Raw genomic sequence first — 25732 nt, 5'->3', positions numbered from 1 at the left:
ATAACAATAGGGACAACTGAGCATAAGCTCTCAGCTTATGCTGATGACTTCCTCTTTTTTTCTCATGGACCCCGTTGTCTCCTTGCCTAATCTAATGCGGGAACTTCAGCTTTTTTGGAGGTTATCAAATTTTAAGATCAATTATGCTAAGTTTTACCTATGAACAAAGAAATATCCCGCTTGGGAGCGGGACTTTAAAGGAGACATGAACACCAAAATGTTAAAAAGTACAAATTTTTCCATGATATCCCACTTCCTACACTGGCTCGAGATCATGTGGAGTTAATGGAAGCAGAATTTACTATAGGAGAAGTAGTAGCAGCCATCAAAAGTTTGAATCCGTCAAAGGTGCCGGGCCCAGATTCTCTGGTCACTACTATTGCAAATATGTCGAGATTCTGACCACCACCACCCCCAACCCCCACCCCCCCCCCCCCCCATCTGTGCTCCTTTTATAATGAATTGAGAAAGGGTTCCCCTTTGCCACTGCACAAAAATGATGTTTTTAACCATGTTATCCCCAAACCAAATGAGGACCATGGAGACTTATTGCCCGATATCATTAATAAATGTCGACCTCAAAATAATGACAAAGATTTTAGCAACTTAGGATTCGTTCCCAATAGGCAAGCCCCGGATCAGACCAGACTGATTATTGATATCATATCTGCTCTGAACTCAGGCTGGGATGGTAGGGGGAAGAGGGGGCGCTGTTATTATCCCTAGATCTCCACAAAGCCTTTAATTCCCTGTCTTGGGATTATCTCTTCTTCACTTTATAACGCTACGGGTTTGGCTCGAAATTTTTGCAGTCGCTTAAAATATTCTATAGCGCTCCCACGGCACGTGGTCAAGGGCTATAAGTCACAAAACATAGACATCTGTAGAGGGACACGACAGGGTTGCCCCAGTCTCCCATATTGTTTATAATGGCGCTAGAACCGCTGGTCATCCAAAGGGGGTTCACTGCGGGATCGCAAGCACAAATGTGCATTGTTCACAGATGACATATTGCTACTTTCTTCCCCGGTCCCCTCATTACCCAATCTAAATATGGTTACGATAATTTACTTCCATCACAGGCTTGCGAGTGAACCATTCTAAATCTTAAGCACTGAACGTATCTTAAGCACTGAACGTATCCTTACAAACACACGTAGTCCAAGCTTTACGAAGATCATTTCCCTTTAAATGGGAAACTGAGGCCCTTCCGTATTTAGGTATCTTTTTGACCCCCCCCCACACACACACTTTATAGACAAAATTACCTTCCCATGTTTACAAAATTAGTGGAGGATCTCAAAAGATGGTCAAATAATCCCCCTTCATGGTTCGGTCGATTTTTACCTAAAGTTTTTATACTTATTTAGAGCCCTTCTGATATCAATAGTAGTGTCTCATCTGAGGAAGTTTCAAATTGTTGAAATTTATATGATGAGATAAAAGACCCAGGGTGAATAGGCGAAGATTGTACACACCAAAACTAAGGGGAGGTCTAGGAGTACCTGAATCAATTAAGTACTATCGTGCTGCACAGCTGGCCCAATTGACTTGATTCCATTCACAACAGTCCAGGCCACTCTGGATGTCGATGTAGTCTTCTCTATACCCTAACAAGAGTTTAGTCACTTAATGTGGATGAAGGGGAAAGATAGACCGGTAATATTATTCCCGTCCTTATCATTTTCCTTACACCTATGGAACAGGCTGCGCATGGATTTAAATCCCTACACACCCCATTGGCTCCACTGTTTGACAATCCCGCATTCACTCCGGGTCTTCATCCTTATAATTTTACATAGTGGACTAACAGGGGTTTGATGCGAATAGCAGATTTCTGTGACCATAGAGGCCCTTCAGGAGAAGTACCATCTCCCCAACTCAGAACTTTATCGCTATACTCAGATAACTCACTTCTTGGCGACATTGAATCGCACCTCTGAATTGACCACATTGACCTCAGTGGAACATTTCTGCAGGACTTTTCAACAAACACACTGGCCACATATCAAAAATGTACAGTATTTTGTCCTCAAACTCCTATAAACGTATTCTATATGCACAAATGGGAGCAAGATTTAGAAACCAGTTTGGAAGTTGAAGAGTGGAGTAAAATAGTACAGTGTGCATTCAGATCCTATATTAATACCTCATTAATGGAGGCAAATTATAAAGTCTTGCTGCGGTGGTACATAGTGCCAGTGAGGATCCTATGTCCAGGGGGCCTCCCTGCAGTGTTTCAGAGGATGTGGTATGGATGGCACCATGTTCCATATATGGTGGACATGCCCGAAAGTGCGGAGGTTCTGGCTACGCACATACAACTTCCTATACTCGCTGACCCAAGTGAACCTCATTAGCCTCCCTGACGGTATTCCCAAGTGTGACTCGGGGTTAAATTTCAGCACCATTAGCGGTAACCCTGAGCCACACTCGGGATTGCATTGCAGGATCCTGGAGCGGTATACTTACCTTGTCCTGCGATGTCCCCCCGCGGTGTCTGTGTCCTCCTCCCGAAGCCTCTCTGTGCCAGGCTCCGTTCTCTGCAAGCGTCGCGGCGCATGGGGGCGGAAGCCTGGCGGCAAATTAAAAAAAACTGTAAAAATCATAACACATACAGTACTGTAATCTTACAGATTACAGTACTGTATAAAATTATTTCACATCCCTTTTGTCCAATGCCCTGCATGCAGTTTTATATTATATACTGTTCTTTCTGCCTGGAAACTTGAGATTGTCCATAGCAACCAAAAAGTGTCCCTTTACGTCAAAAGTGGCTTTAGAACAGCTAGAAAACAGAGATAGTAAATTAGAACACTTGCAGAATTGAGCGATAGTGATTTGTGGGCAAATTTATTTTATTATTATTTATATTATTATTTTTTTAATTATTTATATTTATTTATTATATTATAATTTATGATTTTGTGTTTCAAACTTCATCATACCCGGGATATCTACTAGACTCTTGGTGGACAGATTTAAGTGTGTTATTGCTAAGAATTACAGGCCTACAATATAAAACGCCAAATTTCTATGCAAAATAATTGTACCACTTTGAGACGCAAAAATCTGAAATAATCATACCGCCAGGGAGGTTAAATCACCTCTGCGGGCACTATTGGGGCGCTCAGTGGAGGGGACATCAAAACATATGAGGAGCCTCATAGCCTACATATTTTGTAGCAGCAAGAATATTCATAGCTAAATCTTGGAAGTCCCCTACAGTCCCTTTCCACCTGCTGAAATCGAAACTGTCATGGATAATGGTAAATGAATGCTTATCGGCAATTTTGAACGTTAAAATTGCTTTGTTCGAGAAAAATATGGGACCCTTGGATTAAATGCCTTTCAGATGCATTATGAGATGGGATTGGCTCTGGAGTGCTCTTCTTCGGGCTAGAGTGCACCCCTTTTCACTACCCTCTATTTCTTATTTCTGTCATCTCTTTTCCCTTTCTCTCTTCATTCGAACTGAATTGGCCTCTTAATGGGCCCTCGGACCAGTTACGGTCTCTGGGACTGCACAGGAGTTAAATTTGTAGGTTGCAGCAAGCAGATATAGTAGAGGGGGAAGGGGATTCACCCCTCAATGTTTTCCCTGGTATACATTACAATACATCTGTGCAGTACCGAGAGTGAGAATAGGTATTCCGGAATTAAGACTGTATTATTTATGCATTTCCTTCCCAAGCTTTGTATATCTCTAGTGGGATGAGTGGGGACGGAACGGAATATTATGTAAGCACATCGTTTGATGCTTTTTTATATATTTCATAAGTTATGCAGTGTTTCTTTATGGTCTATTTTTTTATGTTTGATTTTCTCACACAAGCCTAATATGTGGATGATGATACATCAAATTTAATATCAAAATATACTCTTCAGTGCTTTAAATGAATCATCTTCTGTTTTATAATGAGCAATCACTTTCTGTTACAACGGCAAATGCTGATTTTGTTCTTGTTCAAAATTTTCTGAATACGAATATTGAAAAGAAAAAGTACAACTTTTATTACAAAAGAAATTGAAACGTAACACTAAAATCATGTCTGTACAAAGACAAATGCATAAATATCAATATGAATTGGTATGATACATATACAGATACTTAGTTGGTCTCCAATGTACCCTGGTTACTTTTTAACGATTTGGTGTTTGTCGCCTTTAATGTCCCACTCCCAAGGGGGCACCTGGTTCTGTTGATGGTGGAATCTCTCTTTTAAGTTTTACCTATCAGCCTGTCTGAGACCTTGCGAGAGGCCTTCCCCATTACGTGGGCCAAATCTTCCCTTAACCACTTCAGCCCCAGAAGGTTTTACCCCCTTAATGAGCAGGTCATTTTTTGCGATACGGCACTGCGTTATTTAACTGACTATTGCGCGGTCGTACCCAAACACAATTTATGTCTTTTTTTTTTTTTTTTTTTCCACAAATAGAGCTTTCTTTTGGTGGTATTTGATCACCTCTGCGGCTTTTATTTTTTTGCGATATAAACAATATTTTTTACTTTCTGCTATAAAACCTTTCTTCATCAATTTAGGCCAATATGTATTCTGCTACATATTTTTGATAAAAATAAATCCCAATTAGCGTGTGTTGATTTGCGCAAAGGTTATTGTCTACAAACTATGGGATATTTTTATGGCATTTTTATTTTTACTAGTAATGGCGGCGATCATTGATTTTTAGTGGGACTGCGACATTGCAGCGGACAAACTGGACACTAAGTGACACATTTTGTTGGCCAGTGAACTAATACATGATCAGTACTAAAATAAATGCACTATCACGGTACACTGGCACGGAAGGGGTTAATTTCAGGGGCAATCAAAGGATTAAGTGTGCTCTTAGGGAATGTTTCTAACTGTGTGAGGGATGGAGTGACTCGAGGAAGAGAGAGATCTTGTGTTCCTGATTAGCAGGAACACAAAATCTCTCTCTTCCTGTCTGACAGAACGACGGTCTGCCTTGTTTACATAGGCGGACCGCTGTTCTGTCCATCCAGCAAACAATCGGTGGCCGCCGAACCTGCTGATTGGCTCTTGCTGTGTCCAATCACAGTGGGAGCGGGTCTCTGGCAGTGCACGCGCGACCCCGAGAACCAGAGACGGAAACAACGTACAGATACGCAGCTGGGCCACCCTGCAGCAGTATATGGGTACGGTGGGTGGTCTGAAAGCAGTTAAATATCTGGGGTTCAGTGTACTGATCACTTTGAGACATTGTATTCTGCCAATAGTGTGGTGTGTAAAGACTTATGCCGTGTACACACGGGCGGACTTTTCGGCAGCAAAGGACCGACTGTCTTTCCGACGGACTTTCGACTGACTTTCTAACGAACAGACTTGCCTACACACGATCACACCAAAGTCCAACGGATTCGTACGTGATGACGTACGACCGGACTAAAATAAGGAAGTTGGTAGCCAATAGCTGCCCTAGCGTCATTTTTGCCCGTCGTACTAGCTTACAGACGAGCTGACTTTTCGGCCGGACTCGAGTCCGTCGGAAAGATTTGAAACATGTTCCAAATCTAAAGTCCATCAGATTTTCGACCGAAAAAGTTAGCTGCAGGTCCGATGAAGCCCACACACGGTCGAATTGTCCGTCGGACCAGTCCGGTCGAAAAGTCCGCTCGTGTGTACGCGGCATTACAGAAATTGTACAAGGCTGGCCTTTACGTGGCTGGGTTTGGTCAATAATATTAAAATGAACGTCCTCCCTGGGGGGGCTGTTCCTCATACAAATGCTACCTGTTCCTCTCCCTAAAAAGCTATTTTGCTCCACCCCAAAGTTTGCTCGTCAGTTTTTGTATGGAACGGTAAGAAGCCACGTATAGCGATGACCATGCTTCAGCGTTCCAAAGGGGGTATAGAATTTGCGACTCCCTAACGTATGGCGCTATTACAGGGCCGTTGTTCTGCGACACATTTTAGATTGGAGGTTCCACATGCATTCTAAACTGTGGGTCTCCCTGGGGAAAAGCCTGGTGGGGCGCAATCTATCATACGCCCTTTGGTTGCCTCGTTAGTACAGAGGGTTGTCCACCACGACCTCTCCAATGACGATTCACATTTTGCGGGTCTGGGACCGCATTAATCAGTTATTCTCTTATCTCCCTCTGTATCCCAGTTGGCACCAGTAGGAGGCTTCTTATGGTTCCTCCCTGGAGAATGCATGGCCTTTTTTGGGCCTTGGGCTGCGGATGGCAACCCCAGCTGTGGTAAGTTTTTAGACAGTAAGTTAATTCTGTAGACCCTTAGAGAGAGATGTGGAGGTTTCCCCACGGATTGGTGACGCCATAAGCAATGTCACATTTTTTTTGCTGCCTATGGATATTCTATTAGAACACTGTCCACCCTTAGCCTGTGTTTGAGTGGTTGTTTATAGAAAAGGAGCCCATTTCCCACTTGGTCTCAAACTCTACAAACTCCTGCGTTCCAACTTTAACAAAACAAGCCTTTATTCGAGAGTGGGAACGTGACCTTGAGACAGCGTTTTCAGCTGAACAACTTGTTCATCTGTATAAACTAACGCATTCCAGCTCGTAGACTCCAAGACTCAGGAGACCAACTACAAGCTGCTAATGTACTGGTACCGTGTACCCGTAGCCTTCTCCCGCATATACCCTTCAGTCCTGGATCTTTGTTGGTGGGGTTGTGGCCAGAGGGAAATGCTCCTACATCTCCCATGATTCGCCCTTTTTGGTCTGATATTAAAGATCAGATAAAAGATGCTCTTGGGGTTGTTATACCACTGTCCCTGGTTAATGTCTTACTCCATTTTCCAACCCCTTCTGCTTGGCCATAATAAAAGAAGTGCCTTACCACATCTCCTGAATGCGGCTAAGTATCTATTGGAAATTAGCACATGTGCCTAACAGAGAGGAGTGGATTAGGAAAGTGAATGGGATCATGGAAGCTGAGGAGTGAGTGGTAATAAGTATGGACAGGCTTGAGCACTTCTCCAGTATTTGGGCGGCTTGGTGGGAATGCATCCTTGACTCCCGCTCAGATCCCATCTAGCCTGAACGTTGCTTTGTTGGAGCTAGCAGAGCCCTCGTTGAAGGTTTCTACTTAAACTAAGCAGCCCGTACCTGAGTCAGGTTCATTTATTATTGTTTCTTTAGCAGCCTGTAAAAGTTCATATTTTTCATTTCTTTTCAGACATACCAACTGATGTGGGCGATTACGGTAACAATATAGTCCTCGAGTGTTCTCCTAGTCATGTATTATGTTACCTGGTTACTGTTTTGTGGTTTAATGTGCTATTTCTATTGCAACAGACTGACATACTGACCTAATGTTATGTTCTGCCAAGTAAGTGAGGCCTTCTCCCTATATATGCTCAATAGCCCTTGGTGTGGCGACTTGTTGGAGGGAGTTTGATGGAGGCTCAGGGACCAGCCACCCCCCCCCCCACCCCCCAATGCTTGGGCCTACCTGTCAGGACTCCTACATGGCTCGGTCAGTCTGTTCGCTTTAGGGCTGCCTCTAGCTTATTAAAGGGTCAGCCTTCATGTTATCTTGGTTTTTTTTTGTTTTTGTTTTTGTTTTTGTTTTGTACCTTTTGTACGCTTTTAGGGCTCGTGCACAGTGCAGCTCAAAGAAGCTGCTCCTACTTGCTTTTGAGCTCTCATTTTTTTCTGCCTGGAAACTCCCCTTCATGTTAGAAAATGTGTCCAATGCACACTATAGATTTTTCAGGCACATGCTCTTACAGGCAGAAAAATTTTTTTGTACAAGATGTATTATTACTTTATGGTTACACTTTGTTTCTGTATCATCTAATACCTTTCTTTCGTTATTGAAAATTTTCAATAAAATTCTGGTAAAAAAAAAACACCACCAAACTCACGTTTTTGAGAGGAGCTTTTGAGCCCAAAAACATGCGAAAAAGCCCAAGAAGCAGCTTTTTTTTTGAGCTGCAGTGTGCATGAGCCCTTACATTGCATTTGTTTTCATGGCCACAAGTCTTTACAACTATGGCAGTGTTCATTATGATATGTTCCTTTTGAAAAAAAAGTTATACTTACCTACTCTGTACAGTGGTTTTGCACAGAGCAGCCCAGATCCTCCTCCTATTTGGGTCCCTCTTCGGTGCACCTGGCCCCTCCCTCCTGTTCAGTACCCCCACAGCAAGCTTGCTATGGGAGCACCTAAGCCACAGCTTCCTGTGTCCATTCAGACACGGAGTCGTGGCCCGCCCCGTCCCATTTTTTTTCCTCATTGACTGACTGACTTTGACAGCAGCGGGAGCCAATGGCGCTGCGCTGCTGTCTCAGCCAATGAGGGGAGTCCCGGACAGCCGAGAGACTCCTACAACATCGCTGGATCTGGATGGGGCTCAGGTAAGTATTCAGGGATTTCTGCACACAAGGCTTTTTATCTTAATGCATAGACTGCATTAAGATAAAAAACCTTCTGCCTTTACAATCACTTTAAGTAAAAATGACATAAAGGAAAAAAAAAAAAGAAGCAGGGTCATCCTGTAATGTTGATTTGGGCACTCAAATGCTTAAGCATGTTGCCGTTTTTTTGGGGTTTTTTTGTGGTACGCACATGCCTTAACTTGGAGCAGCCTACATCAAAATGCTTTTGTCTCCTGCCTGAGTTCCCTCAAAATGCCTATACCTGCAGAATACCTGCAGCCTCTCCGTGAGAAACTTTTGCCTCTCCTAATGCTTTGACCGTCAGTATCCAATTGTGGAGGGGCTCCTTAAAGCGAAACTTCACCCAAAAGATGTTACACTTGTCCGCCTCCCTTGGCAGGTACCCACTCCCACTTCTGATTGGATCGTCACAGCAATCACAGCGGAATTTCGCCCCACCACCCTCCCCCACATCCTTCTGGGACACATCACGGGCCCCAGAAGGCTGCAGGATCATTCACAAAGCGTTGCACAGCTTTCACATACGCTGTGGGAAGCCAGCTGTGACTGCTTGTGGCTTCACAGCTGGCTTCCCAAAGTTAACATGCCGGGGCCGAACACCAGTGAAAAGCTGGTTCAGGTGAGGACCGCGCTAGATACTGTACCTAGACAGGTACAAATGTCCTGTTATTAAAATACAAATACTGTAGCTGCTGACTTTTTTTTTTTTTTTTTTTGTTTTGTTTCTTTCTAGGGTGAAGAACACCCTGTGTCTGTGTCATGGACGCAGCCATCTCTTGCTTTAAGGCCAACTCAGTAAAAAATTATTCCTTGGAGTGGATCTGTGCCTGCACTGGGGTTAATTGCTGATTTTGATCTAAGGGGACAATCAAAGGAAATATATTTACCCAATTCTTCGCCTGTACCCCCACGCTCTAACGATCTAGGGTCCTGACGTCATCAAGGCCTGAGCATGGTCCATAGCCTTGCTCTGGACGTGAGGACGCTGAGGGACAGTTCACCACCGGATTGTGGGGGAGTGTCATCTGCCAGGGAAGCAGAGGATCAGGTAGGCAATTTGTTTCTCCTCTCCCCTGGACAAAACAAGCTATTAACCTTTGCAGAATGGGCACAGCCTCCCTGCAACCCTGCAAGGAATATTATTATATTAACAATTTCTGTGCAAGATCATTCTTTTTTTCAAGGACCCAGTGGACAGGTTGGATGCTCTCTTTAAAGAGGAAGTAAAGTTCTACACATTACTTTTACTTATAGGTAAGTCTATAATAATGCTTAACTATAGGTAGTGTAAATATCTCCTAAACAGGCACCGTTTAGGAGATATTTGCATTACATGCAGCCAGTGACATCACTGGCGCATGCGCTGTGAAGGAACAGCCAGCCTGAGCTGTAATCGGCGGCTCTCGCGTACATGTGCGAGAGTGGTGTCCTCGCGGCTCTGGCCAGTCACAGAGCCGGAGTCTGCAAACCCAGAAGCAAGACGGTGGAAGATGGGAGCCCGCTGCAGCTCTGAGATCTCAGCGCAGGAGGGTTTCATTTTAAGGTAAGTTTAACATAATGTGCTAGTATGCGATGCATATTAGCACACTATGCCTTTACCTTGCAGGGTGTAAAATTAAATAAAGCCCAGAGGAAGACCTAGATCTACAAGACCGCCTTCCCCTGCTTCATGCTTTCGAATGTGCTATTTCACCCACTAAGATGGATGAATCTCCAGTTCTTTCAAAGAAGGTTGATACCCCTGTTCTGGAAAGAAACAATTCCGAGCTTTTAAACAACCCTGTTCCTGAAGTAAATGTTAGCATTCAGCCCATTCTGCATCAGAAAACTGCACTTGTTCCTGCAAGTCCAAAAGTTCTGCATTGAATCAGCTAAGTTGATAATTTACCTCCCTTTTACCAGATCTGGCCTCTTTGGACATCAGGAATGCTCCTGTCCCTCCACTCATGTGCTCAGACCTTTTGATGCCATAGCCAGCCCTTATTTCATGCCTGCATTGGAGCCTTGGGCCTAATGGTAGCCAACTTCAAGACAGTACAGTACACCCATTTTCACTCCAGACTGTTGCACTCCGACATTCTGGCTGTGTGGAACAAACTGACTTTGACGCTGGAGTCAGGAGACCTTTTCTACCAAAGAAAGCGGTTTTATGACAGATGCTAGCCTGTCCTAGATGCCCTCTTGGTGCAGGGGACTTTGGAGGTGGCCTGTGTTCCCATCAACATCCTAAAATACAGGGAAATATCTCTTCAACACTGGACTTATTGGCTGCGACGTCCCCTGACCAGAATCGTGTCTGACAATGCCACTGCGGTGGTCTATTTCAATTATCAAGGTAAAACCAGAAGTCATCTGTCATCTACATCCAAGGAGTGGGCAGACAGACTTCCTAGATCTTCAGTGTCTGGATCCAGTAAAAAGGGCTCTCCTACCTGTTTCTCAGTCTCTGGCTTTAACGTCATAACAGTTGAAGTCAAGGTCCTGAGGGACAGAGGTCTGTCAGATTTGGTAATTTCTACCCTCCTGAAGGCAAGGGAGTCAACTTCTCGCAAATTCTACCATCGCACCTTGAAGATCTACTTTGCAAGGTGACCGGCTAGGAGATATCCTAGGAAGTCCTTTTGCGGGATGCATCGAGTCCTTTCCCCAGTCAAGTCTGGACCAGCATTTGGCTTTAAGTTCCATCAGGGGGTGAATCTTGGCCCTGGCCATTCTGTCTCAAAAACTGTTGAAAATTCTATTTTCAAAGTATGCACTTTTTTCTAAATTGTGATAGCAGGTGCAGGGAGAAGTTCCATGGCCTACTGTCACAACAGGGGATGGCAATTTGGGGGCTGCTGCATCAGTAACATGTTACAACCTTGAGTACATCATCACCTTGATGCCCTTTTAAGCCATCAAGGATATTCTTTTATCCATTTTCTATTTGTTTTTGGTGGCTGAAACAGTTTTATGGTTTAACTGCTTGCTGACCAGCCGCCGCAGTTATACTGCGGCAGGTTGGCTCGGCTGCGCGAATTGCCATAGCTGTAAGTTGGCTCGTACACGGTGATTTGTGGGCACGTGCGGATTGGCCAGCAGGGGAGCCAATCAACGGGTCCGGTCCGCCGGCCACCCATGATCGTTCCCCCACAGTGACAGAATGGGAATCTGCCATAGTAAACAAGGTAGATCTCTGTTCTGACAGGGGAATTACACAGAGATCCTGTCTTTCTGCAATGCAGGAAGACGGATCTGTGTGTTGTCCCAGGCATCCTCCCCCCCCCCCCCCCCCCCCCCAATGTCAGTGCATATTTTTAGCACTGATCACTGTGATAATGTCACTGGTTCCCCAAAAGTGTAAAAATTGTCAGGTGTCCGATCTGTCCGCCGCAATGTCGCAGTCCTGCTAAAAATCGCTGATCACCACCATTACTAGTTAAAAAAAAAAAAAAAATGCCATAAATCTATCCCCAATTTGTAGACTCTATAAACGCTTTTTGGGTTTTTGGGTTTTTTTTGTTTTTTTTTTTTTTGTTTTTTACCAAAAATATGTAGCAGAATACAAATTGGCCTAGATTGATTAAGAAATCAGTTTTTTTTTAAATGTTTTGGGTGTGTTTTTATAGCAGAAAATTAAAAATATTGTTTGTTTTTTTTTGTTTTTTCAAAATTGTCAGTTTTTTTTGTTTATAGTGCAAAAAAAAACAAAAAAAAAAATGCAGAAGTGATCAAATACCACCAAAAGAAAGCTCTATTTGTGGTAAAAAAAAAAAAGGACTTTTTTTATTTTATTTGGGTACCGCATCGCACAACCATGCAATTGTTAGCTAAAGTAACGCAGTGCCGTATCGCAAAAAATGGCCCAGTCATTAGGGGGCAAATCCTTCTAGGGCTGAAGTGGTGAAGTGTGTTCTTAAGGATAATATTTCACGTTTTCCTGTCAAGACACAATCTACTAGATCAGTGCCTTTTGGACTTTTAGGCATCAAGCAACTGTTTCCCAAATTTTCAAGGCTGCCACCTAATCTTCTGATCACATTTTCTATGTTTTACAGGGTGAATGTTCAGGCTTCATCTGATGCCATTTCTGATATAAGGTCCTTTTAGGCAGCGCCAGTTTTATTCTGTTTCATTTGTGGGCCTGTTAATGTTTTGTTTGCAGTGTTGCGCAACCCCTTAGTTGGACTCTTGGACATCCCAATTGTCTCAGATTAACTGATTACTGTGTCTCTTAATGAATGATAAAGAAAACTGAATTTGTGTACTGACCATAAAACCATAAAATCTATTTCTTGAAGTCCTTTTATGGGACAAAGGTTCCAGCTATCTGGGAGATCTACTCCTAACTACTGTTTCCTTGCATGCCGGGAATGAGAAAGTATATACAGTTCTGTACCTGGCTGGCCATTTTTTTGTTTGCCAGTATCCAAATCCTCCTTTAGGTGGCAGTATAACCCAGTTGTCTCAGATTAAAGGAGTTTTAAAGTCTCAAGGTTTTTCACCTTAATGCTTTCTATGCATTAAGGTGAAAAACCTTCTGTGCTTCAGCAGCCAGCAGCTCCAGCCGCTGTCTCTGTCATCATTGGATAGATTGATAGCAGCAGGAGCCATTGGCGCCGGCTGCTGTCAATCAAATCCAGTGACATGAGAGCGGGGGGCGGGGCCGAGTCCTGCTGTCTGTGTCAATGGACGCAGCAGCGGGACTCGTAACCTCGCAACCTCATAGGTTCCCCCATGGAAACTGGCTCTCCGCGGGGGCACCCGATGGAGAGGCGGGGCCAGGAGTGCCACCAGGGCACCCCAATAGAGGAGGATTGGGTCTGCTCCGTGCAAAACCCTTGCACAGAGCAGCTAAGTATAACATGTTTGTTTGTTTTTTGTTTTTGTTTTCATTTTTAACAAACCTTTACAATCACTTTAACTGAATCCTGTGTCTCTTAATGAATATTAGGAAATTGTTTTTATGAGAAGTAAAAAAATCCTGTTTTTGCAGCCTTTGGAGGAAATGTGGTTATTAGGAGCTTTGTATAGAGTAAATTTAGTGAAGTTCTGGATATGACTACCAATAGAGGTGCCATCTTCATAAAATGTATGTGATCTCACCATGATTGAATTAATTTCCTCTAGATGCTTGAGATTTTTTTCATATAGTCCATGTTTTGGTAGGTTCATTGACTTTTTCCTAATTTGGCCTACTAAATGTGTATATGTACATTATTTATATATAATTTTCTTATTTATTTTGTATAGTCATGCTTTGTTTCCTACCCTCTTTATTTGCAATGAAATATGCATTCATAATGAATAATGTACTGCATTGTTCAACTAACTTTTATTTTTATTTTTTTTTTATAGTGGACATATGGTCTGTTGGCTGTATCATGGCAGAAATGTATACTGGGCGTCCACTCTTCAAGGGTAATGACCGTATCCTTGTTTTTATATTTTTTCTAATCACAACAGAAACTTTTTGATTTACTGACTGGAATTCCAGCATGTTTGTGCGGTTTTAGTTCCAGCATATTCAATCTATAATCAGAATTGAAAATGAAACCTTGAATTGAATACAGAGGGCACAAGCTTACCTGCTCAGTATTTCTGTTGTGTATACAAGCATTGCTGTAGAGCAGCAGTTTACCTCATTAAACTGATTTTGTTAGTAAACTGAGAATCCCTAATTGTGGCATGAATTAGGGGTGCCATTTCTTTCAGTTTTTTTTTTTATTGATTTTCAATAAAGCGTTAATACACAAGTAACAAAAATGTAATGACATTGACCATTTTGCAGGCATATCTTATATCGAAACAGACTTATAAGGCAAGAGTGAATAAATGTACATAATATGTAAGCCATCCACATTCTAGAAAGCTAGAACCAAATATTTTTGAGTTGGTGAGACTGCCTTCCGCCCGACACCCCCAGTGGGAACATACTGTGTCATGGGGCAGCTGGCGAGACCACCAATCTTCATCAGTCCTTAGAAAGCATTATACACAATTTGAGAAATCTCTCAATACTCATAATAGTAGATAGCAACTGGGACAGCACATCTGTTAAGTGAACTAAAAAAAGATTTTATATTGAGAACCAATTTGTTTAAATATACATATAACCAGTGGGTTCCTGGTTTTGTCAAGAAATAAGGTGGGGAGCCATTTCTTAAACACGCTTACATCAAGCTCCCTTCTGTCTCTTGAAAAATTTTAGCACTATATATTTGTTTACAGTCACTGAACATCGACACCTGCCATGGAAGTGTGATTTGGGTTGGGTATACAGGAAGTAGAAAGAGAAAGGAAGTTGCACAGCACAAACTTGGCTTTCTCCCTGTTTTCATGATCTGCACCACAAATGTGGTGTAGAGAGAAGCTTGGTTGGCTCTGAGGAAAAGGTTATCCCTCAAAACACGTTAGCCGATTGGATCTTTAGTTGTTCTGCCACACACTATGATGCACTGTAGACTGCATTGTGCTAAGCTCTAATGCAACTGTCATTTTGTGAGTATAATGCTTAGCACTTTTTATAATCGTAAAGCTATGTTTTTAGGATAATGCACTAGGTTGGTGCGCTCTGTTTTGTTTTGTGGTATTGGTAGTGGGACAATGCTGGATCCACTGAATGGGTGAGTATCTGAAAGGCGCAGATGGCACCATCAGGTAAGCGGGGCCAAAAAAATGGGAAGGTTGGCCGGAGTTCCTAATTGAACACGCCTTCTATTTTGTAGTAGTAGTATTCTGTTTATGGAGCAGTATAAAAACTGTTACTGTAATTGTTGCTACAGGAAAATGTGGGAGGACAGCTGATAAATGCTTCTTGATGAAAATGAGAATAGAGTCACAGTTGTAAACAAATCTTGAAAATATATTTACATTTTTGCAGTAAAATTTGAGAAAACCCCTCTCTTGTTTGTTCCTGTTCACACAGCATGCCTTAAAAAAAAATGTTTAGAGGTTTCTGAGGAGAAGGTGAGTCCAGTTATCATTAACCAGTTCGGCTCCAGAGCAATTTTTTTTTCTTTGTTGCATACATGTAAAAATCCTAATTTTTGGCAATAAAATTACATAAACCCCCAGAACATTATATATTTTCTGAAAGCAGAGGCCCTGTAGAATAAAAAGGGTGATAGTTGCAAATTGTCTCAAGTTATATTTGTGCAACTGTTAAATGTAAAAATTTTCTGGGGGAAAAAAATATAATAAAATTAACCCATTTTTGGTTAAGATGAGGTAACATAAATAGATACCTAATATTCCATGTTTTAAAATATTGTGCGCCTGGGATATTACCAAAAATGATGGTGTCCAAAAATCACTATAGGTGATGCTTTAAAAGCCTTTATAGCTCATCAATTTAGAGTTGACTAGGAGCTCTTGTGCTAGAATTATTGTTCCCACGCTGACGTTCGCGTCAATATGTCACGTGTAGTGTGACCGCGGTTTACATCCACATACAGGCTTGTGTTTGCGCTGGTGTGCGGAGCAGTGGGGGTTTTGGCAAATTTTTATTGTTTTTTATATATATATTTTTTATATATTTTTTTTTTTTTTTTACGTGATTGCTATCACAAGGGGTTAATAAACCCCTATGTGATGGCATTGGGCAGGTGACAGGTACTCTTTTGGAGATATTAGGGGTCTAATAGACCCCAATGTCTCCCCAGCCCTTCACACCATCTAACCAAGCACAGATCTGCTTGGTTAGATGTGTCTCCTGGCTGTACTTGCCAGGAAAGTGACATCACTTGCAGTTTCATTGTTTGCTTGTGAGATCGAGGAATGGATTTGCCATGGTCTCACTGCAGTCTCCCTCCCCCCGCAGGAGGATGTGTTGCGTCGGTAGGCACGAGACAGCCCGGGAACCACAGGAAGGGGGGCAGCAATGGAGCTGCCGCATCACTTTCACTTTGAAGCTGGTCGCCGGCTCTATAAAACCCACACAGGCTGATGGCTGTTACTTACTTTATCGCGATCGTGCTTAGGTAAGTGTTAGGGAGGCTGTGGGGGGAGCTGCATACTGAAGGTTTTTTACCTTCATGCATAGAATGCATAAAGGTAAATAACCTTCAGGCTTTAGAACTACTTTAAGCTATTGAATAATATAAGTACATTACTTTTCTTTCAAAGGGGTTTGCTAATTGAAAGCGTCATTTATAATAACCAGTCTGCAGTCTATCTTTGTGGTCACAGTGGGTAAAGGGATTTTACATTCTCTTCCTCAAATATATTGAACATACATATAATGTGTACAAATACACTTGAGTAAAGCATTTTGTATGAGATTTCATGGCTTTAGCATTAAAGTAAAACTGAGATATTGCTGTGCCTTAAGTGCTGCTTTTACATTTTTCTGTGATGTATTCTGTTGCAAGTTCTAAAATTGGTGCATTGTTGGATATACATCACACATCCTTAGAAAAGCTAATCGTATAAGTGTACCATTAAAAGCCTAAAAGGTAACCAGCTGGAGATTTCATTGCAGTCTGTAATTGCTCTAACTTTTGCTGTATGTGTGTCTTTAAAACTAGGCAAGAACTTGTGCTTTAGAAAGATAATTAAAATCTCTTCCAGCTAAAAATAAATGTACTTTTTTTTTTTTTTTTTTCTTATACAAGTTCTTCAGAGTCACTTAGGGAATCGGTGTTCTTGTAAGAGAAACTGTAATTAGTATTTATATGTATGTGCAAGATACTGAGTGCAACCCATTTGTTGCCTGTGGTGGAATACCAAAATAAAGACTAATTTGGGGGCAGCTTACTTTGAGATTTTAAAGCTGAACAGGGACATTTAGCTTTTACACTCATTAGTCAAAGGAAACATGCTGAACTGCCACCGTATGACTGATGAACATGGATGTAAAAAAATTAATTAAAAACTTTATTCATTCAGAAGATGTCCTTCAGAAGGAAAGGTGGCAATGCTTAGCATCCAATTAAAAACATTTTATTTCATTGTTCCAACAATCTTGAAATTATAAAAGCCACAGACTGGCTACAGTGAACACTGAATGGTCTGATGTACCCAAGAACAAAAATGTAATACGGTCCTTAGATGATGTGGCTGCAATCATTTTATTTTTTAAACTTTACTACTTTATTTTCACCTGATCATCCTGCCATTAACACATTTTCTTGGTAACAACACTCACTTACTATACTGTGTATGTGGAGGAGCAGCATTCTCACCCTTGCTGCTTGATTTGGATCAAGAAATATCTCTGATCCAAAATATTTGGGGAAGGTGTTTTGTAGTTAAGCTGAGCAAGGCTAACATTTCTTGGGATTTCAGGGCAGCAGAGAGGCAGATGGGACAGGAAATACGTATTCAAAGGAAAAAACAGTCAGCGCAAAAAAACATCAGATAAACCTAGCTGCTGGACACTAAAGGCAAATATATAAGTCCTTTCAAGTAATAGAGTAAAAAGTAGTGCAGCGCTAAAAGAACTCATACAACTGAAAACAAGTCCGTATAATAACATATGCAAGAAATTGAAGCAAACAAAGCCAAGAGATATCCACGGTGATAAAGGGTGCTTCATGCAAATCCAAAGTGCTCTTGGAACTGTGCTCACACCTCTTGCCAGCCAAACCGCTCACCTTGTTACAAGGACCCCTGAACTAACAGAAAGGTCTCATAAGCGTTCGCCACTTATTAGTGGTCAGGGTAAAATCTTGACTGGATGACCGGAACCTGCTTCATTGGTCAGGCTTAGGAGTTTTCATCCATATTCACATGAAATATATAAAAAATACTATCGTGCTCTCTGTATGGCTAAAACACGATTTCATTTATTAAAAAGGTACTCACATAGGAAGCACTATGCCCAGTGCTAAGGTATTAAGTGCATGTACTTAAAAGGTGACAGAAGATATTAAGGTGGCTGCAGTGACGTCTCTAGGGATATGTCCAATCCGCACGCGTATCGTCCAACAGGACTTCCTCAGCGGTCTAGGGGTCCCTCACGCCTGATCAGTGTTTTATAAGCAGCCCCTTAGTTTACCCGCACGTCAGCCTAAGGAGCGGCTTATCGCCCTGCTCGTAACTCGGGGGGGGGGGGAGCTTAGTGACGCAGTATACCAGGTGATCTGGCATCGTGGCATTACGACGCTGATCACCATGGGAACTATGATAAACATCAGGTCTTTTTACTTCCTACTCCCAAGCGGTGCGTTCCGATTGGACGGTCACCGCTCGGGATTGTATTGGCAACACATGAGTAAACTAAGGGGCTGCTTATAAAACACTGATCAGACGTGAGGAAGTCCTGTTGGACGATACGCGTGCGGATCGGACATATCCCTAGAGACGTCACTGCAACCACCTTAATATCTTCTGTCACCTTTTAAGTACATGCACTTAATACCTTAGCACTGGGCATAGTGCTTCCTATGTGAGTACCTTTTTAATAAATGAAATCGTGTTTTAGCCATACAGAGAGCACTATAGTATTTTTTTATATATTTCATGTGAATATGGATGAAAACTCCTAAGCCTGACCAATGAAGCGGGTTCCGGTCATTCAGTCAAGATTTTACCCTGACCACTAATAAGTGGCGAACGCTTATGAGACCTTTCTGTTAGTTCAGGGGTCCTTGTAACAAGGTGAGTGGTTTGGCTGGCAAGAGGTGTGAGCACGGTTCCAAGAGCACTTTGGATTTGCATGAAGCACCCTTTATCACCGTGGATATCTCTTGGCTTTGTTTGCTTCAATTTCTTGCATATGTTATTATACGGACTTGTTTTCAGTTGTATGAGTTCTTTTAGCGCTGCACTACTTTTTACTCTAGATGGGACAGGAAGTCACTTTATTTCTGGCAGGATCAACCGGTATTTTCCTTTTTAGGAAACAAAGGTGCATGCATTGTGTAGATATCTATGTAGAGATTTTGCTTAGCCATACACTTTAAAGTGCCACGCTGCTCAACATCCTCTAACTGCTTTCCAAAAGAAAAACTCATTCTGAAAGCTCATTATACTTACTTGTAGCTGTGGCCACGTGACTCTAGCTTGTTTACTTCCTGCATGGGTCCTTCTTTAGGTGTCCACATCACTGCCTGCATGATGTGGACAGTTTCAATTGAATTTCCAGCAATTGGGTCCTCTTAGGATCAAAGCTAGGACTGACGGGGAAGTCATGGGGACCTGTGGTCTTGGGGCCATCACAGTGCTGGTATAGCGCTTACCTTAACCATAAATGGCAGTGATGTGTGACTTGGATGGGGCAGGTGAGTATGCCTGGCTTCACACGGGAAGGGAACCAAAAAGCTTAGCAGGATCGGGTTAGTAGAGTTCAGATAGGAAGATAGATTTTTTGCCCAAGAGTGGGGCCATAAAGTAATCGTAGAAGAGAAGATGAAGATGTCCCCCTGAAGTCTATGGGCAGAATTATATCTGCCAATCCCTAAATTTACTGAAGCCCATCCTAATGTGTCTCGCTGTTCATTAACACTTTCCTTTCAGTTTATCTTGATTAGCCTACATCATGCAGATTTCCCAGCAACTTGAAAAATCTCTTTACTTGATAATCTCTTAAGCAGCACTCAAGCTGTATCTAGAATCGGTGTATGTATAGCAACCTACAGAAGCTGTATTCTTGTACGATGATGAGAATTATTATTATAGGTAGTTATATAGCACAGTCAATTTATACAGCTCTTTACATATGTATCGTACCTTCACATCCGTCCCTGCCCTCATGATGCATACAATCTTAGGTCCCTAACTCACGTTCATACAAGGGTGGGAATCAACTCATTCAGTCCCAAATCCAACTGTAATAATTAGACAAACCTGAGACTGAGTGTAACAATGGGATTTTTTTTTTTACTTCTCTTTAAAATCCCTTTCTTTGAGTACATCACAGGAGCGTTAACTCTTATGCAGCGTACACACGGGTGGACTTTTCGACCGGACTGGTCCGACGGAATGAATCCGTCGGACAATTCAACCTTGTGTGGGCTCCATCGGACCTGCAGCGTACTGTCGAAAATCTGATGGACTTTAGATTTGGACATGCTTCAAATCTTTCCGATGGACTGAAGTCCGGTTGAAAAATCCGCTCGTCTGTATGCTAGTCCGATAGACAAAAACGGACGCTAGGGCAGCTATTGGCTACTAGCTATCAACTTCCTTATTTTAGTCCGGTCGTATGTCATCACGTACGTATCCGTTGGACTTTAGTGTGATCGTGTGTAGGCAAGTCCGTTCGTTCGAAAGTCCGTCAGAAAGACCGTCGGACCAGTCCGGTCGAAAAGTCCGCCCATGTGTACACGGCCTTAGACAGTTGAGTCATACAGATCCAGGTGTTTGGACAGTGGCAAATAGCAAAGGTTCACACTCCCCAGCATAACACAGCATAACCCATCTGACTCACCATATTGCCTTTTTGTCAGCAAGCAATATCGGGGTGAAACCAGAGCGTCCTATGTGTCCTATGATGTACTTCAACAAAGGGATTTTACTGTTCGTAATAACAGGATTTTTATTTATCTGTAAATCCCTTTCTTAAAGTACATTACAGGATACAATACAATAAACATGCTGTGCATTTGTCGGGAAAAAATTGGTTAAAAACAGGTGGTGAGGAGGGGTCTCACCGCCTGTCAGTAGCCTCCTGCAGCATAATCCAGACACGGTACGAGCTTCAGAGGCAAGGAAGATTTAGACACGTCTAAATCCACAATAAGGGTGTTATTTGGGTAAGACACCAAAGGATCCACTGCAAGGACTACCCAATTTGCAGAAACTGTCTTCTATCGGGTATTGTTGTGCGAACCGCTTACCTTTTCTGTTTGGGCCCAATCCTTGTACAGATCCTCTTCAGTATGAGGATGCAACAGAAGGGACTTGGTGGGTTTGGGTGTACTCCAAGACCCCAACCCTGATACAGTGGTGGCTGATGCTCCATCGGTCGGGGGGCGGCAGACAGACCTGACCATGGACCCCTTGTCTCTCCAGCCCGCCACCACCCCAAAACCCCACCCCGCCCACCGGTCACTGGCTTTCTTACCGTGTGCTGCTATCACCGGATGGACCATGCCCAGGGATGCCAGCGTGATTAGGTCAGTGGCAGGGGGGATCGATATCGGAGAGGTGTGTGCACTGACACAGGGGCAATCCATGGGCAATGGTGTGCATTTAGGCACGGTGGCATCACTGCTGCTGTCTGCTACCTACCCCTTCCCTCTTTAGGTATGTTCTCCCCTCTTCTGCAGCCAGCAGCCCATCTGACAGCCACAGGAGGCGCTGGCAGCACTCGGCATGGAGGGGCCGGAGGATCGGACTTGGTGGCTGGTGGGTCAGTCGGTCCTCAGCATCATGGCGGCTTTGCGTCTCCTCCCTCCCTCCTCCTAGGCCAATAAGGTCGCTTCTCCTTTGGGCCAATCAAGAAACTGGACCCACTTCCTGATTGGCCAGGAGGAGAATCAGTGTGACAATAGCGAATATTCATTCACTATTGTCACATAAATGGGTGGGCTCGGAGCGCAGTGCTCTGTGCCCCGAGCCCACCCTTTTTTGAAGCCTATTGGAGCCTCTGGCTCTAATCACGTGCTTAAAAAAAAATAAAACCCCAGTTGGAATCCATGCGTCCGGCACCCTGCATGTAGATAGGGGGGCCCGAATAGATAGGCTACAACTGCCCTGATACCTTAGACCCTGAAGATTCTGGTAGAGACAGTTTAAAGTTCTTACAGACCACCTTTGTAAGAAAATTTACTGTGGACCAGTGAAATAAAGATCTATTAGAGGCCTGGTGCGCTCTTAAGTGGATTTGTCTGCCTTGTCCCATTTATTTGGACCAGCAATTCTCCAAATGCTTCCCCTCCATCCTGACAAAGGGTGGTAGGGGGAAGTCACAATGTTGCTCCAGTGGGGAAAGAGTCCTAGACTTCTTACTGTAATCTCTCCAAAGATCCTTACAGATATCTGCTAGCTGTTCCAACACAGTGGAAAAATCGGCTGACAATTCGGGCCTTGGACATGACAGTCCCTGAGGACAGAGTTTCTGAAGGAGTTGTTGAGAAACTGAGAGCCTTATTGTAGCTCTTGCTCAGGATTGTGTTTATTGCGCTCACTTGTGGGCTTGGCAGGTATGGAGGATCTGGCACCAAGGGATCGAGATCAGGTTGACTACACTCTCTCTTCAGAAGTGATGTCTCATTTAGGATACCTCTGTAGGGACTGTTCCAGAAAACTGCCACAACTATTAAACACAGAGGCTCGACAGAGAAAGGCAGTTCAAGTAGAAATCCATGCATCAAAGCAGAAGGGATTCTCTCTGCAAAAGGACACAGATCAATCCCCTACAGACACTAGCAAAAAAACTGAGGCAATGCTGGGAGTGGGAGGGGTAATACAAGGCCAGGGTCCAATCACTTGGAGGTGGAGCATAAACCTACATTCTAGGAACTAACACTCCTGTGTCCTGTGATGTATGTTTAGGAGGAAAACACTCATCTGGGATATAAATAACACAGCAACTGATTTTTTTTTTTTTTCATTTTTATTTCATCTTGCAAGGCTCAGGGTGAAGCGTTCATTGAATATAGACTTGTAATAGTCTACAGTATTATGATCCTTAACCCAAGTATTAGATCTGGATCAGCTCACAGAAATAATGAAAATTACTGGAACACCCACCCAGGACTTTGTCCAGAAGCTTCAGAGTCCTGATGTAAGTACAGCCTTTTATAATGAATATTTTCTCACCAGCACAAATGGCCATAAATAACAGTACATATGTGTATGTTCATATAAATATTCTGATTTTTTTCATATTTCTACTTGATTCATTGTGTTTATTTTTGTTCATAAAGAATGAATTTGAATGTTATATTTACATACAAGAAATTGACTATTAAGCACAGCTTAAATAGTTAAATGCTTGTTCTGTTCCAGGCTAAAAATTATATCAAGAGTCTCCCAAAGGTGCAGAAGAAAGACTTTGGGTTATTGTTGAGATACGCAAACCCTCTTGGTAACACTTTTTATTGTGCATTTATTTTTGTTTATAAGGACATTTTAAAGTATCATTGGCTGAAAGCTAAAATGGCATTTAAAATATGTTTGATACGTTTTTACAGCTAGAAGTGGACCCCTATTTCAGACCCTTTTGTGCAACAAGATGGTAGCATTGCCCTGTTCACCTACATATTACTGTCTGATTTAGCCTGAAATTCTTCCCCCTGTAAAATCTGATATATGGGTGTCAAATTTGATACAATGGGATTTATAAGTCTCTTTATAATACTGGATTTGGTTAGTCTGCCATAATAATTGGCACGAATCCACAATGAAAAATAAGGTGATCCTGTTGTGTTAATTTTTAGAGGGGTCTGAAATAGTAGTCTAGTTTTAAGGTGATTAAAGGTGGCTGCTATGCATGATAAGATGTGGTACTGGGTTCTGGACTTCCTATAATTAAGCCTAGAAATACTTTAAGTAGGACTCCAGTCATAACATATTTTTATAGTTTTGAATTGTGTGGTTTTTTTTTGCGGTCTGTGTCTTCTGGCAACTATTGTCAACTGAACAGAAAGTGAGGGGAAATCTAAAATTCTGCAGATTTCACCCGAGTAGATGGGGAAATCTCCCAATGTGCACACCTCTTCCCAATGTGACACCCCGCCGCTGCAAGCTGCCATTTCCAGGCTCTCCCATCCCACCAGGACCCCTAACCTACCAACACTCGTGCTGGCTGACCATAGAGACGAAGGAGGACCTTGCATTCCCCCTATCATGTCTCTGTTGTATGAAACCGGAAGCAACAGGTTTCGATCTATTGTTTACCAGCCCTTACCGGCTAATAAAACAGCCAATTAAACTGATCTTGGTGTGATTGGCTGCTGTGGAGCATAGCTTTCTGTAAAAAGGACCTGTAACAGCCCATGCTATCACAAGTGATGCTATTCATCCCTTATAAAGTTGCTAAGAAAAATGAAACAATAAAAAAAAAATGTAAAGACCCCCTCCCCCCCTCTCACACGCACATAGGTCTCGCACGCATATGTAAATGGTAATTGCACCACACGTGAGGTATTGCTGCGATTCTAGCACCAGATCGCCTGTGTAGCTCTAAACCGATAGCCTGTAAAGGCTTTTAAATTGTCACCTATGGACAATTTAATGCCATTTTAGTAAATAGATACCTCTAACATGTTAGAGGTATCTATTTACTCAGTGCAACATCATCTTTTATATTGAACCAAAAATGTAGTTCTATATTGTGTTTATGTGCACTAAAATTCATTAAACCTGGGTTGACACACAGTGGGGAAAATAATTATTTGATCCCTTGCAGATTTTGTAAGTTTGTCCACTTACAAAGAAAGGAAGGGTCTATAATTTTTTTCATAGGTGTGTTTTTAAATGATAGAGACAGAATATCAACCAAAAAATCCAGAAAAAAACACATGATACAAATGTTAGAAATTGAGTTGCAGTTTAGTGAGTAAAACAAGTATTTGATTCTCTACCAACCAACTATAATTCTGGTTCCCACAAACTGGTTACAGTATGTGCTCAAGTGGTACACAGATTAGTCCTGTCAATTTTAAGAAGGTGCTCCTAACGACAACTCATTTTGTGTATAAAAGACACCTTCCACAAAATCTTTCTTCCATTCAAACCTCGCCATCATGGGCAAGACCAAAGAGCTGTCAAAAGACCTCAGGGACAAGATTGTAGACCTGCACAGGGCTGGAATGGGCTATAAATCCATCAGCTTGGTGAGGAGGAGACAACTGTTGGAGCAATTATTTGCAAATGGAAGAAATACAAAAAAAACATCAATCGCTCTCAGTTTGGAGCTCCATGCGAGATTTCGCCTCATGGGGTAAGGATGATCATGGGAAAAGTGAGGGATGAGCCCAGAACTACATGGGAGGAGCTTGTGAATGATCTCAAGGCAGTTGGGACCACTGTCACCAAACAAACCGTTGGTAACCCAATACGCCACCATAGATTGAAAGTTCTGCAGCGCCTGCAAGGTCCACCACCTCAAGAAGGCACATGTACAGGCTTGTCTGAAGTTGGCCAATGAACATCTAAATGATTCAAAGAATGATTGGGAGAAAGTACTGTGGTCAGAGGAGGCCAAAATTGAGCTCTTTTGCATTAACTCAACTTGCTGTGTTTGGAGGAAGAAAAATGCCGACTATGACCCTAAGAACACCATCCCTACAGTCAAGCACAGAGGTGGAAACATTATACTTTGGGGCAGTTTCTCTGCTAAAGTTACAGGCCAACTTTGCCGCATTGAGGGGCCAATGTGTATTGTAAAAATCTTGGATGGGAACCTTCTTCCCAGAACAATGAAGATGGGTTGTGCATGGGTCTTCTGGCATGACCATGACCCAA

At 42.6% G+C, this 25732-nt stretch overlaps 1 protein-coding gene across 3 annotated transcripts in view; it reads left to right on the top strand.

Moving 5' to 3' along the window:
• Nucleotides 1–25732, top strand: part of LOC141131925 (mitogen-activated protein kinase 12-like) — a 176993-nt gene that overhangs the window by 138212 nt on the left and 13049 nt on the right. For 2 of the 3 annotated variants that reach the window (XM_073619752.1, XM_073619754.1), the window contains exons 8-11: nucleotides 7170–7196; nucleotides 13733–13804; nucleotides 22969–23048; nucleotides 23273–23351. In XM_073619752.1, coding sequence (XP_073475853.1) covers nucleotides 7170–7196; nucleotides 13733–13804; nucleotides 22969–23048; nucleotides 23273–23351 — 258 coding nt within the window. The remainder of the gene's footprint in view (nucleotides 1–7169; nucleotides 7197–13732; nucleotides 13805–22968; nucleotides 23049–23272; nucleotides 23352–25732) is intronic. The other variant, XM_073619753.1, reaches the window with a different exon arrangement.

Source organism: Aquarana catesbeiana, linkage group LG03 (assembly GCF_042186555.1).
Source record: "Aquarana catesbeiana isolate 2022-GZ linkage group LG03, ASM4218655v1, whole genome shotgun sequence".
NCBI lineage: Eukaryota > Metazoa > Chordata > Amphibia > Anura > Ranidae > Aquarana > Aquarana catesbeiana.
This window is presented reverse-complemented; position numbering and strand designations above follow the sequence as displayed.